Source organism: Vulpes lagopus, chromosome 3 (assembly GCF_018345385.1).
Source record: "Vulpes lagopus strain Blue_001 chromosome 3, ASM1834538v1, whole genome shotgun sequence".
NCBI classification, from domain to species: domain Eukaryota; kingdom Metazoa; phylum Chordata; class Mammalia; order Carnivora; family Canidae; genus Vulpes; species Vulpes lagopus.
The window spans coordinates 78,097,806-78,110,348 of record NC_054826.1 but is presented as its reverse complement, the minus strand read 5'-3'; the positions used below and the strand labels follow the sequence as shown (position 1 = coordinate 78,110,348).

The 12,543-nt window shown below is 34.5% G+C and overlaps 1 protein-coding gene across 2 annotated transcripts in view; it reads right to left on the bottom strand.

Moving 5' to 3' along the window:
* Positions 1-12,543, bottom strand: part of IPMK (inositol polyphosphate multikinase) — a 61,498-nt gene that overhangs the window by 41,351 nt on the left and 7,604 nt on the right. The window contains exons 2-3 of one of the 2 annotated variants that reach the window (XM_041750250.1): positions 4,659-4,753; positions 79-175 (exon numbers count right to left, since the gene is read on the bottom strand). In XM_041750250.1, the coding sequence (XP_041606184.1) occupies positions 79-175; positions 4,659-4,753 (192 nt within the window). The remainder of the gene's footprint in view (positions 1-78; positions 176-4,658; positions 4,754-12,543) is intronic. The other variant, XM_041750251.1, reaches the window with a different exon arrangement.

Here is a 12,543-nt window from a genome sequence, read left to right as displayed (position 1 = left end):
CTTAATTTTATATAAAGCCTTTAAAAAAGCCATTCTCATGAATTAATAGCAAAGGATGGATTTTTGAGAAATGATTACCATTTGGTGCAGTGGGAGGCGACCAGATGCCGTAATATTTTGGCAAATATTTTCGTAGCTCTAAAAGAATACCATCAGTACAGTCAGCAGCATAAACCTGAAACAAAGAGAAATACATTTTTATGGTAGTTTCCTATAATACTTTACATTTGCCTCTACACATTTCTCAAATAAAACAATACTGCTGAATCATAATTTATTTGGTATGAATTTCAATTGGAAATACATTTGGAAGGAAAAAAAATATTACTGTGTGTCTCCAACAAAAAAAGTATGTATTGTTTAGAGCACATTTTGGGAGGGGGTATCTAACTCTAGCCTTTCAATGTCCTTGAACTATTTTACAAATAAGTAAGTTGTAGATAAAACTTTCAGCAAATGCAAAATAATTCTTGTCCATAAAAATGTAAGTTCTGGCCAGAGGAGGTTTTAACTCACTTCCTTCCACTCCCATCCGTCATGGGAGGGTGGAATTCAGTGTCCACACATATGTACTTATTTCAACTTCCCTTCATTCCTTATAAATTTGTGCTTCTTGGGATGCCTCGGTGGCTCAGTGGTTGAGTGTCTGCCTTCAGCTCAGGGAGCGATTCCGGAGTCCTAGGATCAAGTCCCATATCGGGCTCCCTGCAGGAAGCCTGCTTCTCCCTCTGACTATTCTCTGCCTCTCTCATGAATAAATAAATAAAATCTTTAAAAAAAAATTGTGCTTCTTTAGCTTCTCTTTGCACCAGTTTTAATATCTGCTTGGTTCATTCATTATATAATTTGTTTAACAAAATCTTTAACATTTTTTTTATATCTATAAGGGAGTTACGGTTTTATCTTTAAAAAATTATACTTTAACTCAATGTAAGTCTAATTATTGCTCATGCAATTCCTTGATTTATAACCAATAATAATTCTAGAAAATACTAGAAATGTTCAGATATCCTGGAGCTAGATCCTTAGTTTTTTTCCCTAGAAGAAAAGGGAATGAAAATATTTTTGTTTTAAAAACAACTTGTAAAGCATGTTATCCAATGAATTCTCACAATATGGCCTAATTATTCAAAACCATTAAAGTTCGCTGGTGTAAAATAAAATGCTCATGAAGTCTTAGTATTGCAATTCTAATTATATTTGTCAAGTCATATTCATGTCAAGTAATTATACATACAACAGAAGTCTACAGAATAAACTCAAGTGTGACAGAGACTCACCAAATACCCATGTAATACACTCTATTTCCCAGCTTCCCCTATTGAAATGTGAGCAGAAGTGATATGAGTCACTTCTAGGCCAAGGTAATTAAGGGAAGAGTACACCTTATCATACCTTTGTTCCTAGCATAAAATCAGGAAGGGCAGTGTTCATGATGACATAACAACAGGATGGAGGAACCAAGTATATCTCTATGTACTTAAAAGAAGTCCAGGATATATTTGTAAGTGAAAATGATAAAAACACTAAAAAGAGTATAGAAGTGAGCTTTCTCTTCTTAAATATTTTGAAGGGAGAGGTGATTAAAAAAACTTTCTACCCAGAGAGATGTAGGATAAAATATAACAAATATTTTCTTAAACGCATAGCTGAGCTCCCAAGGAAACTCAAGAGTCTAAAATGAAAAGGAAATCAAAAGCATTAAATGGATATTTGGGTTTCATAAAGGTCTGCCTTGAAGACTTGAACCAAAGGATCTCTAAATTTATGGACTCCGCATAGATGAAGACAGTTACAATACTGAAACAGGGAGAGTAAATGAAAATATTAAACAGTAAAAACCCAGGCATCATCTTCCTTCCCCTACCATTACACTCTAAAAATGCTACAGGTCACACTGATTAAGAAAAAGTTAAAAGTAGCAAAAAAAACAAACAATACCAGCAGTAAAAAAAGGAATCATATCTAATCCAATTATATTTTACTATTACACTAACAAAAAGTCAAGATCAGTGCCTAAAAATATATCCTTTCCCAGGGGTGCCTGAGTAACTCAGTCAGTTTAGCATCTGGCTCTTGGATTCAGCTCAGGTCCTGATCTCATGGCTCGTGAGATGGAGTCCTGTGTTCAGCTCTATGCACAGGAGTCTGCTTCTATATTCTCTCCCTCTGCCCCTCTTCCTGCTCACATTCAATTCATTCATTCATTCATTCATTCATTCATTCATTCATCCATTCATTCATAATACATAAATCTTAACAAAAAATCCTTTCCCAGGAAAGAAGGAATGACCAAAAAAAAGGATATTAAAAAAAGAAAGCAAAAAAGAAAGAGAGACAGACAACTGGCTACGCTGATGATTTACATTTAAGTTCTATCAAGCAAGCCCTTAAGGAACAAAATCCTTATCTGATAAAAATTCTCCCATAAAATAGAAAAAGAAATGCCCCTTGATTCCTTTTATGAGTTAAAAGAAACTTGATATCAAAACCAGACAAGGAAAATATGTGAAGAAAACAATAGTTCAATCTCATTTTTGAGAATAGCTGGAAAAATATTAAATAAAACACTAGCAAGCAAAATCCAGCAAGGCATATCATTAAAAAAATTAAAAGGACATCTACAAGTAGGCTTTACTCCAAACATGAAAGGTAATGATAGATTAGAAATCTATTATGGCATTATGTTAAGATTAAAAGAGGAAACTCATAAAATCATTTCATCAGATACAGAAAAGGTAGCTGAAAAATATTCAATAGTCATTCATGTCTTAAATTGTTTCTTGAAATAAAAACAGAACAGATGCTATGTATCTTCCCCTTTTTTCCAAGAAGCTAACTTCAATCAACTGCATCAGTGGGTGTCCCTTGCCCTCCTGCCATTCATTGTCTCTTAACAGTATCAGACAGTGGAAGGTAGGAAAAGTGTTGAGGTCAGGTTATTTACTTTTCTAATTCCCTCATTCTCTGTTCATACTTTCTCATAAAGTTTCCTTCCTTGGGCTCTAGTAACTTCTCCCTTTCTTTGCCCTTTCAGGCCCAGGGATGGTATAGCATTCACTCCTGAAGGTGGCCTTAAACTCTGACCACACCTTTGTAAACAGTCCCTTTATTAAACTGACAGAGTACACCATTTGTTTCTTGACAGAATCTTGACTCACACAGAAGGCAATTTCCTCAACCTGGGAAGAAGTATCTATCAGAAACTTAAGAGAGAAAGCTATACTTACATGGAGAAATATTAGAAGCACTTCTATTAAATGAGAGGAAGATGCCCCCACCATCACTGTTTCTATTCAGCACTGAACTGGAAATACTTGACAGAACTATATGGATTCAAAAGGAACAACAACAACAACAAAAAAACCCCCTTCCAATCACAACAGCTTTACTGTCTACACAGTAAACAATTAGAATTAAGAGACCAACCAGATTACTAGATAAAAGAAATACAAATATCTATTTCATTCCTGTATATTAGCAATCGTTGGGAAACAATTCAAAAAAATTATAATAGAAACAAAAAATGAAGTACTAAAAATAAATTGAACAAAGCATATACATGACTTTTATAGAGTGAATATAAAATACATTCTTCAAAAAAGAGGTTGTATGTAGCAGTTAAAAGCTAAACAAAATGTGGCATGAAAGTAAAATGGAACATTACTCAGCCATAAAAAGTGACAAAGTATTGACGCAGACTATAATTAGACAAACTTTAAAAACATGCTAGGGCACCTGGGTGGTACCATTGGTTAAGTGACCAACTCTTGTTTCAGCTCAGGGCATGATCTCAGGGTCATGACACAAGTTGGACTCCACACTCAGCATGGAATCTGCTTGAGATTCTCTCTCCCTCTGCCTCTCCTGCTCATGCTCTCTCTCTCTCTAGAATAAATAAATAAATCTTTAAAAAAATACACCATGCTAAACAAAAGCTAGACACATATTGTATATTCCATTTATATGAAATATCCTAAATAGGTAAGTCCATAGAAAGAAAATCAGTGATTGCCAGGGATGGTTTAACAGGTACAGGGTTTCCTTTTGTATGATGAAAATGTTTTGTAACTAGATAAAGGTGATGGTTGAAAACACTGTAAATGTAATAAAAAAGTATTCCTAGTCATAGAGTTAATTAAAGGTTTAGTATGCCCTTTCCTCCTCCCCAACTTTGGAAATTCATGGCATACATCAGCACATTTAAGGTTCTAAAAAAACCTGTAATAAAAATAAAAACACTTATTTAAACTCAGCATTTCTGATAAATACAAGTAGTCTCTCAGTTAAGCAATTTAGCAGATCAGAATAAGAATCTTTACAAAATGAAATGGAGTATGGACGCCTAGGTGGCTCAGTCAGTTGGGCAGCTGACTGATTTTGGCTCAGGTTGTGATCTCAGGATCATGAGATCGTCTGCCCCTCTTCCTCCCCCCACTCCTGTGTGCATGTTCTCTCCCTCTAAAATAAATAAATAATATTTTAAAAATGAAGTATAGTGGAAAATATTAGACTGTATCAGTAAAGATAAGCATTATTTCATAAAGCTTTTATTTCAGTCACATACACAATACAGCAGAACATAAGTCAAATATATTTCTTACCAAGTCATCAGAAAACTATGAAAAACTCTTTGACTACAATGAAACAAATCTTACCTTACTTACCATATTATAGAATTCCAGCTCTCTTGGACCCCTTGGAGGTGGCTGTAACTGTTTCAAAACTGTGCCATCCGGATGTTGCAGGATACCTACAGAACAAAAATCAGATTTTTTTAAATGCTTTGATAATAGTGTACCTTGCATCACAGGATAGATGTGTTCCTAAAGTTACAGATAAACCACTTTCATAAAAATTAAGGGGTTTTCCATGTTTCAGAAATTTTAACATTTAACCAATACATTTCAGCACTTGGTATATGCAAAGAACCAGAACACAAATTCTGAAGAGTGTGATTTTGTTGTCTCCAACTACTACACTCCTTAGAGCCCTCTCAGAATTTCTACTAAATAGAACATATTTCTAAATTTTTATAGAAATTCTTCAGTAATGGTCTTTCTGGGAGAGGTTATAGTTAAACAAGAAGTTAAAAGCAATAGTTTAAATTGATTCCATTCCTGTAAACAGAAAAAAAAAATGTTAAAGGTGGTACTATATGAATTTCCTATTTTGTAGCTTTTTTATAAGGTTCTCTCATTTATCATAAGAAAACAACTAAAAATTTTTCCTGATTCAGATGCACTATGTACTGATAGTATGAGAGCACATGGCCACTAGGAAAAGTGGGGGCTGAAATCAGATACTAACACTGGCACTGTCCCTATACTGTTCAGACTTATTACCAAATTTATACGCTAAAATCTTAAATTTTCAAGTACTGAGATTTCAAAAAATCATGTGTACATGATTCATAGGGTACAAATAAATATATTTATTTGATAAAATATGTCACCTTAGTTTCTGTTTCTTTTGGCAAGTATCAATAATTTTTAATCATGACAAAAAATTCAGAATTTAATCAATGAGCAGCAGAAATCTCAAGAAGTACAGTAATCAAGATTACTTAAGACCTAAATATAGAATAGAAAGAAGGTAAATATTCAGCCAAAAGACTGGTTGATAAGCAGCCAAAAGATTTTGGGAAATTTAAGGAGTAATCTAATATAACTAAAAATTACTGAAGAGAAATTCTGTTCTTGAAGATCGGGATGCTGAACAAGAAAGGCCTTGATTCCTATGGTAATAGACATTTTCTATGGGCTAATGAGGAGTGGTAGATGCAACGAAGCCTTGATGAACTGAATTCCACAGGAGGGAAAATGGAGCATTCATACATGAGGAGAGAACTATGCACCTTCCCTACCTTGATCCAGGAACCTACTCTAGATACAGGTGAACCTACCATTGGACAAATATATTTTACAGGCAAGCAGATATCAGCTACACTATAGGCAACCTTGTGGTAGAGCAAGATGGTTTAAAGACAACAGGCCTCTAACACAAAAACAGTCTGCTTGTCCCAGCAATTCTCCAACACACTACTCACTCTGAAACATTTCGCACTCCAAGTTTTAAAAGAAAGTAGCTATGGAGAAGATAGTAATCCCAGGCATTCTCTGGATAAAGTGAATTCCAGGATCCAAAAGCAAATCAACAGTATCTTAAATAACAGCCAAACCCCTCCTAGCTAAAAAATTGGCAAGGTAAAAAAAGAAAGCAACTTGAAAGGGTGAGTCAGCAACATTAACTGGTTAAAATGTCCACACTACTCAAAGCAATCTACAGATTTAATACAATTTCTATTAAAATACCAACAGCATTTTTACAGAGTTAGAACAGAAAATTCTACAATTTGTATAGAACCACAAGAGACCTTGAAAAGCCAAAGCAATCCTGAAAAAGAATAACAAACCTGGAGGTATGACAATCCCAGATTTTAAGGTATAGTACAAAGCTGTCATCAAAACAGTATGGTACTGGCACAAAAATAGACACAGATCAATAGAACAGAATAGAACACCCAGGAATAAACCAAGCCCATGATTCAACTGGGAGGTCAACAAAGGAAGAAAGAATATACAATAGGAAAGACAGTCTCTTCAACAAATGGTGTTGTGATAACTGGACAGCAACATGCAAAAGAATGAAACTGGACCACTTTCTTACAACATTCACAAAAATAAACTCAAAATGTATTAAAGACCTATTTGAAGGACCTGAAACCATCAAATCCTAGAACAGGGCACAGGTAGTAATTTCTCTGACATCAACCCTAGCAACTTCTATCTAGATATGTCTCTTGAGGCAAGGGAAACAAAAGTGGAAATAAACTATTGGGACTTTATCAAAATAAAAAGTATTCCAGTGAAGGAAACAACAAACAGGGATGCCTGGTTAGCTGGGTGGTTGAGCGTCTGCCTTTGGCTCAGGGCATGGTCTTGGGGTCCAGGATGGAATCCTGTATCAGGCTCCCACTGCCTGTGTCTCTGTCTCTCTGTCTCTTGTGAATAAGTAAATAAAATCTTAAAAAAAACAAAAACAAAAACAAACAACAAAAACAAAAAGACAAGCCAATGAATGGGAGAAAATATTTGCAAATGATATAGTCAATAAAGGATTAGTACCCCAAATATAAAGAACTTACACAACTCACAGCCAAAAAAAACAAATAATCCAATTTAAAATGGGCAGAAGATATGAACAGACATTTCACCAAAGAAGACATCCAGATGGCCAGCAGACATATGAAGATGCTCAACATTACTAATCATCAGGAAAATGAATCAAAACCACAATGAGATATCATTTCACACCTGTCAGAATGGCTAATATCAATAATACAAGAAATAACAGTGTTGGTGAGGATGTGGAGAAAAAGGAAGACTTGTGCACTGTTGGTGGGAATGAACACTGGTTCAACCACTATGGAAAATAGGATGCAGGTTCCTCAAAAAGTTAAAAATAGAATTACCATATGATCCAGTAATTCCACTAGTGGAATTACAAAAACACTAATTTGGAAAGATACACATACCCCTACATTTACTGCAGCATTATTTACAATAGTAAAATTATGGAAGCAACCCAAGTGTCCACTGATAGATGAATGGGTATCGTACACACACACACACACACACACACACACACAGAAATATTACTCAGCCACAAAAAAGAATGAAATCTTGACATTTCCAACAACATGGATGGGACTAGAGATTATAACGCTAAATGAAATAAGTCAGAGAAAAAAAATTCCAAATGATTTCACTCATATGGAATTTAAGAAACAAACAAAAAAAGAAAAAGGAAAGGAAAAAAGAGAGAGAGAAACTAAGAAATAGACTCTTAACTACAGAGAACACATTCATGGTTACCAGAGGGGAGGTGGGTGGAAGAGATGAGTAAAATAGGTGATAGGATTAAGCAATGGACTTGTCATGATAAGCACTGACTGGGCAATGTATGGAATTGCTGAATCACTATATTGTACATCTGAAACTAATATATCACTGTATGTTAACTATATTGGAATTTAAGATAACAATTTTTAAAGTTTTACCACCAATAAAGTATCACAGTTTGTAAACTATCAATCAATAAATAAAATAACAGACTAAGTTAATATAAGACTGGAGCTCAGCACCAGCTCAACTAAATTCCAAGAGGAATATGACTTATTAGCCCATCACCCTAAACATAAGAAAGGGCTTATATTCTACATAGAGGAAACAAAACAAATAGTACACTTTACTCCCTATTCAAATAAAATGTCCAAAATCTAATTTAAAAAAATTATGAGACATACAAAAAAATCAGGAAAATATGACACATAACCAAGAGAAAATATAGTCAGGAAAAGCTGACACACAGATAACCAAATAATTATAATTAATCAACAAGTATGTTGAAACAACAATCTTATATGTGCTAAAGAAATTATAGGCAAAAATAGATATAAACACTGAAAAGATGAGGTATTTCAGGAGGGAAGCAGTCTGAAAAGAACAGCAACAACAACAAAAAAAAACCAAAAAACTCTGAAGCTGACATGATACAGAGTATCTGAAACAATTTTATTTTATTTATTTATTTTTTTAAATTTATTTATGATAGTCATACAGAGAGAAAGAGAGAGAGGCAGAGACACAGGCAGAGGGAGAAGCAGGCTCCATGCGCCGGGAGCCTGATGTGGGATTCGATCCCGGGTCTCCAGGATCGTGCCCTGGGCCAAAGGCAGGCGCCAAACCGCTGCGCCACCCAGGGATCCCCAATTTTAATTGACGGATTACAATACGGTTTCAGAGAAAGGTACAAAGAACTTTAAGGATGATTCAAAATATCCAAATGCAAAGAAAGAAAAAGTATCTAAAAATAAAAAAGGAATAGAGCAATAGTAGGATAATATCAAGCATTCTAACAAACATGTAGTGTGAGTATCATAAGGAGAAAAGAGAATAGGTCAGAAAAAAATTTCTGGACTTCCACTTTTACCTAAAATACAGAAACCCTATCCCAAGAATCAGGATCATAGGGCCTTCCTAATATTGAAGCTGGACCAAGACAAGGAACACCCCTTACACCCTTACATTAGGCTAGTAATCACCAAGTAATAAGCAACAGTAATCTACATTTGGAGAAGTGGCATGAACATGGAAAAAAACTATCTCTGAAGCATGAGTGCACAAGGAAGACCTAAAGCAGAGCACTAAATAGGAATGCTGAGAAAAATCCTCTGGCAAATCAACCCCACCCTAAACAAAAGATTACAACAGAAAAATTTCAAGCCTGTGGTGCAGTGAAGGTGTTGTCAGCTCCAGCTTCCATAGCAAAATACCACAGACCAAATGGCTTAAAAAACAAAAATTAATTTTCTCACAGTTCTAGAGGCTAGAAGTCACAGATCAAGATAACAGCCTATTCAGCTCCTGGTGTGAGTTGTCTTCCTGGCTTGTAGATAGCTGCCTTCTCATTCTGTCCTCATATGGTGGAAACAATGAAAGAGAAAACATGTTCTCTCAGATCTCTTTTTGTAAGGACACTTATCCTTTTGGATCAGGCCCACCCTTAAGTCCTCATTAATCTTAATTACCTCCATAAAGACCCTTTCCAAATACAATCATATTGAAGGTTGTTGTTTCAGCATAGGACTTTGGGGCAATACAACATTCAAATATTCAATTCATAACAGAAAGTGACTGTAATAACAAAATTCCACCTTAGTTCAATCACCAATGCTATCTGCCTAGCAGAAGAGGCATATGAATTTCAGTCATAAATATTATTTGCCTTCAGTCTCACATGTGATGTCCAAATTTAATACAAAATTAAAGACATATGAAAAAGGAAAAAATACCGCCAAAAGAGAAGATGCAACATACAGAACAGTTTCAGAGATGATACAAATATCAGAATCATCAAAAGAACTTAAAATAACCACAATTAACATGTTAAAGATTGTAACAGAAAATGTAAAAAACATGCATGCAAAAATGAGGCATTTAAGCAGAGAAATTTCAAGAGTCAAATGGAATGTTAGAAATGAAAAAGGGGGGGATCCCTGGGTGGCTCAGCAGTTTAGCACCTGCCTTGGGCCCAGGGCACGATCCTGGAGTCCTGGGATCGAGTCCCGCATCGGGCTCCCTGCATGGAGCCTGCTTCTCCCTCTGCCTGAGTCTCTGTCTCTCTCTCTATGCCTCATGAATAAATAAAATCTTAAAAAAAAAAAAGAAATGAAAAAGGGACACCAGGGTGGCTCAGTCAGTTAAGCAACTACCTTCAGCTTAGGTCATGAATCCAGGGTCCTGGCATCCATTCAGTCCTGCCTTGGGCTCCCGGCTCACAGGGAGTCTGCTCCTCCCTTTCCCTCTGCCCCTCCCCTAGCTTGTGCTCTCTCCCCTTTCACTCACTCTCTCTCTTAAATAAAAACATAAAACAAATTTTAAAAAAGAAATGAAAAAGGAAGTAAAGAAACAAAATTATGTTTACTACGGTCTCATCAGTAGACATAAAAGAGGAAAGAATCAGGGAATTTGATGACAGGTCAACAGAAATTACCTAAACTGAAACACACACACACAAAGTGTGGAAAAAACTAGAAGCAAGCATCTAAGATCTAAGGAATAATATTAAACAGTCTACGATAACTATAAGAATCCTAGAAGAAATAAAAAGGCACACTCATGTTCACTGCAGCCATTATTCACAATAGCCAAGAAGTGAAAGTTACCTAAATGTCCATTAACAGATGAACTGATTAAAAAAATGTAGTGTATACATATAATGGAATATCTTTTAGCCCTAGAAAAGGAAATTATTCCATGCAACAACATGGATGAACCTTTAGGGCATTTGCTAAGTGAAATGAGAGAGTCACAGAAGTACAAATACTGCATGATTCCATTCACATAAAGTATCTAAAGCAGTCAAACTCTTGGAAATAGCAATTACAATGCTGATTTCCAGGTCCCTGAGGGAGGGAGAGGGGGATTTGTTATTCAAAGAATATAGTGTTTCACTTTTGCAAGATGAAAAAGTTCTAAGAGATATGTTACACAAAAATGTTTATATAGTTAACACTACTGTACTGTATTCTTAAAATGGTTAATTTGGTAAATTTAATGTTATGTTTTTTACCACAGTGAAAAAATTATGTATTTAATAGGATTACAACCATGTAAAATAAATGTATGTTAAAATTTCTATCTGTGGTTAGAACATTCTAGGTAATTTTTACTTTTTTTGTAACTTTTTCCAGAAGTTTCTATAATAAACATACTGCTTTTATTAGAAAAAAGTGCATGACATGAGAAATCAAATATGCTACAATGATTAGGTATTCTATACAATTTCAATTATCTAAAGTTATTGAAAAAGATGAAGGGAAAATATTTTTTAAATGACAGTGTATAAGGAAATACTTGACAAGACAATGTCTAAAATGTTCTAAAACTAATGAAAAACCTAAAAACACAGAACCACAATGTTCAGGGAGTTCCAAATAGAATAGAAAATACAAACTACCAGACATTTTAAATATAAAGACACAGATGAGTTAAAAGTAAAAAGACGAAAAAATAAAATAAAATAAAAAAAATAAAATAAAATAAAATAAAATAAAAGTAAAAAGACGGGAAAAAAATATACTAGCAAGTACTTCTCGTAAGAAAGTTAACATATTAATATTACTTTATAGTATTATAAAGACTATGTTAATATTAGACGTAGAATTCAAAAAAAGGAACATTATATGTAAAAAGGTACATTTCATAATGGTAAGTCAAATTGTTTATACATAGCCATCCTAAATGTATATACTTAATAAGAGCTTCAAAATACTTGAAATAAAAACTGACATAACTGAGAAGATAGACAAAGCCACACTCTCTCAATAATTGATAAAATAAGTATACAGAACATTTGTAGTGATATATAAAACCAAACAATACTATCAAACAACTTAACTACATTGACACCTATAGAACACTATACCCAACAGAAAACACATTTTTTCATGTACAAATGGAACATTTATGAAGACTATGTGCTAAATGATTAAAAACAAGTTTAAATCTAAAAGGATTGAATATTCTCTGCCCATAATGGAAGTAATAAGATATTTGGGAAAATATCAAATAGATGAGAAGTAAACACACTTGTAATTAATCCACGGATCAAAATTCACATGGGAAATTAAAAAACATTTTAACTAAATGATAATAAAAACATAATAAAATCTGTGAAATGTACTCAAAGTACTGCTTAGTACCTAGAGGAAAATGAGTAGTTTTAAATGGTTATATTAGAAAGTAAAAAAAAAAGTTTCAACTTAAGATGCTAGAAAAAATTAATATATTAACCCAAAATAAGTGGAAAGATAGGAGCAAATAAAAACAAAAACAAAAACAAGGGATCCCTGGGTGGCGCAGCGGTTTGGCGCCTGCCTTTGGCCGAGGGCGCGATCCTGGAGACCCGGGATCGAATCCCACATTGGGCTCCCGGTGCATGGAGCCTGCTTCTCCCTCTGCCTGTGTCTCTGCCTCT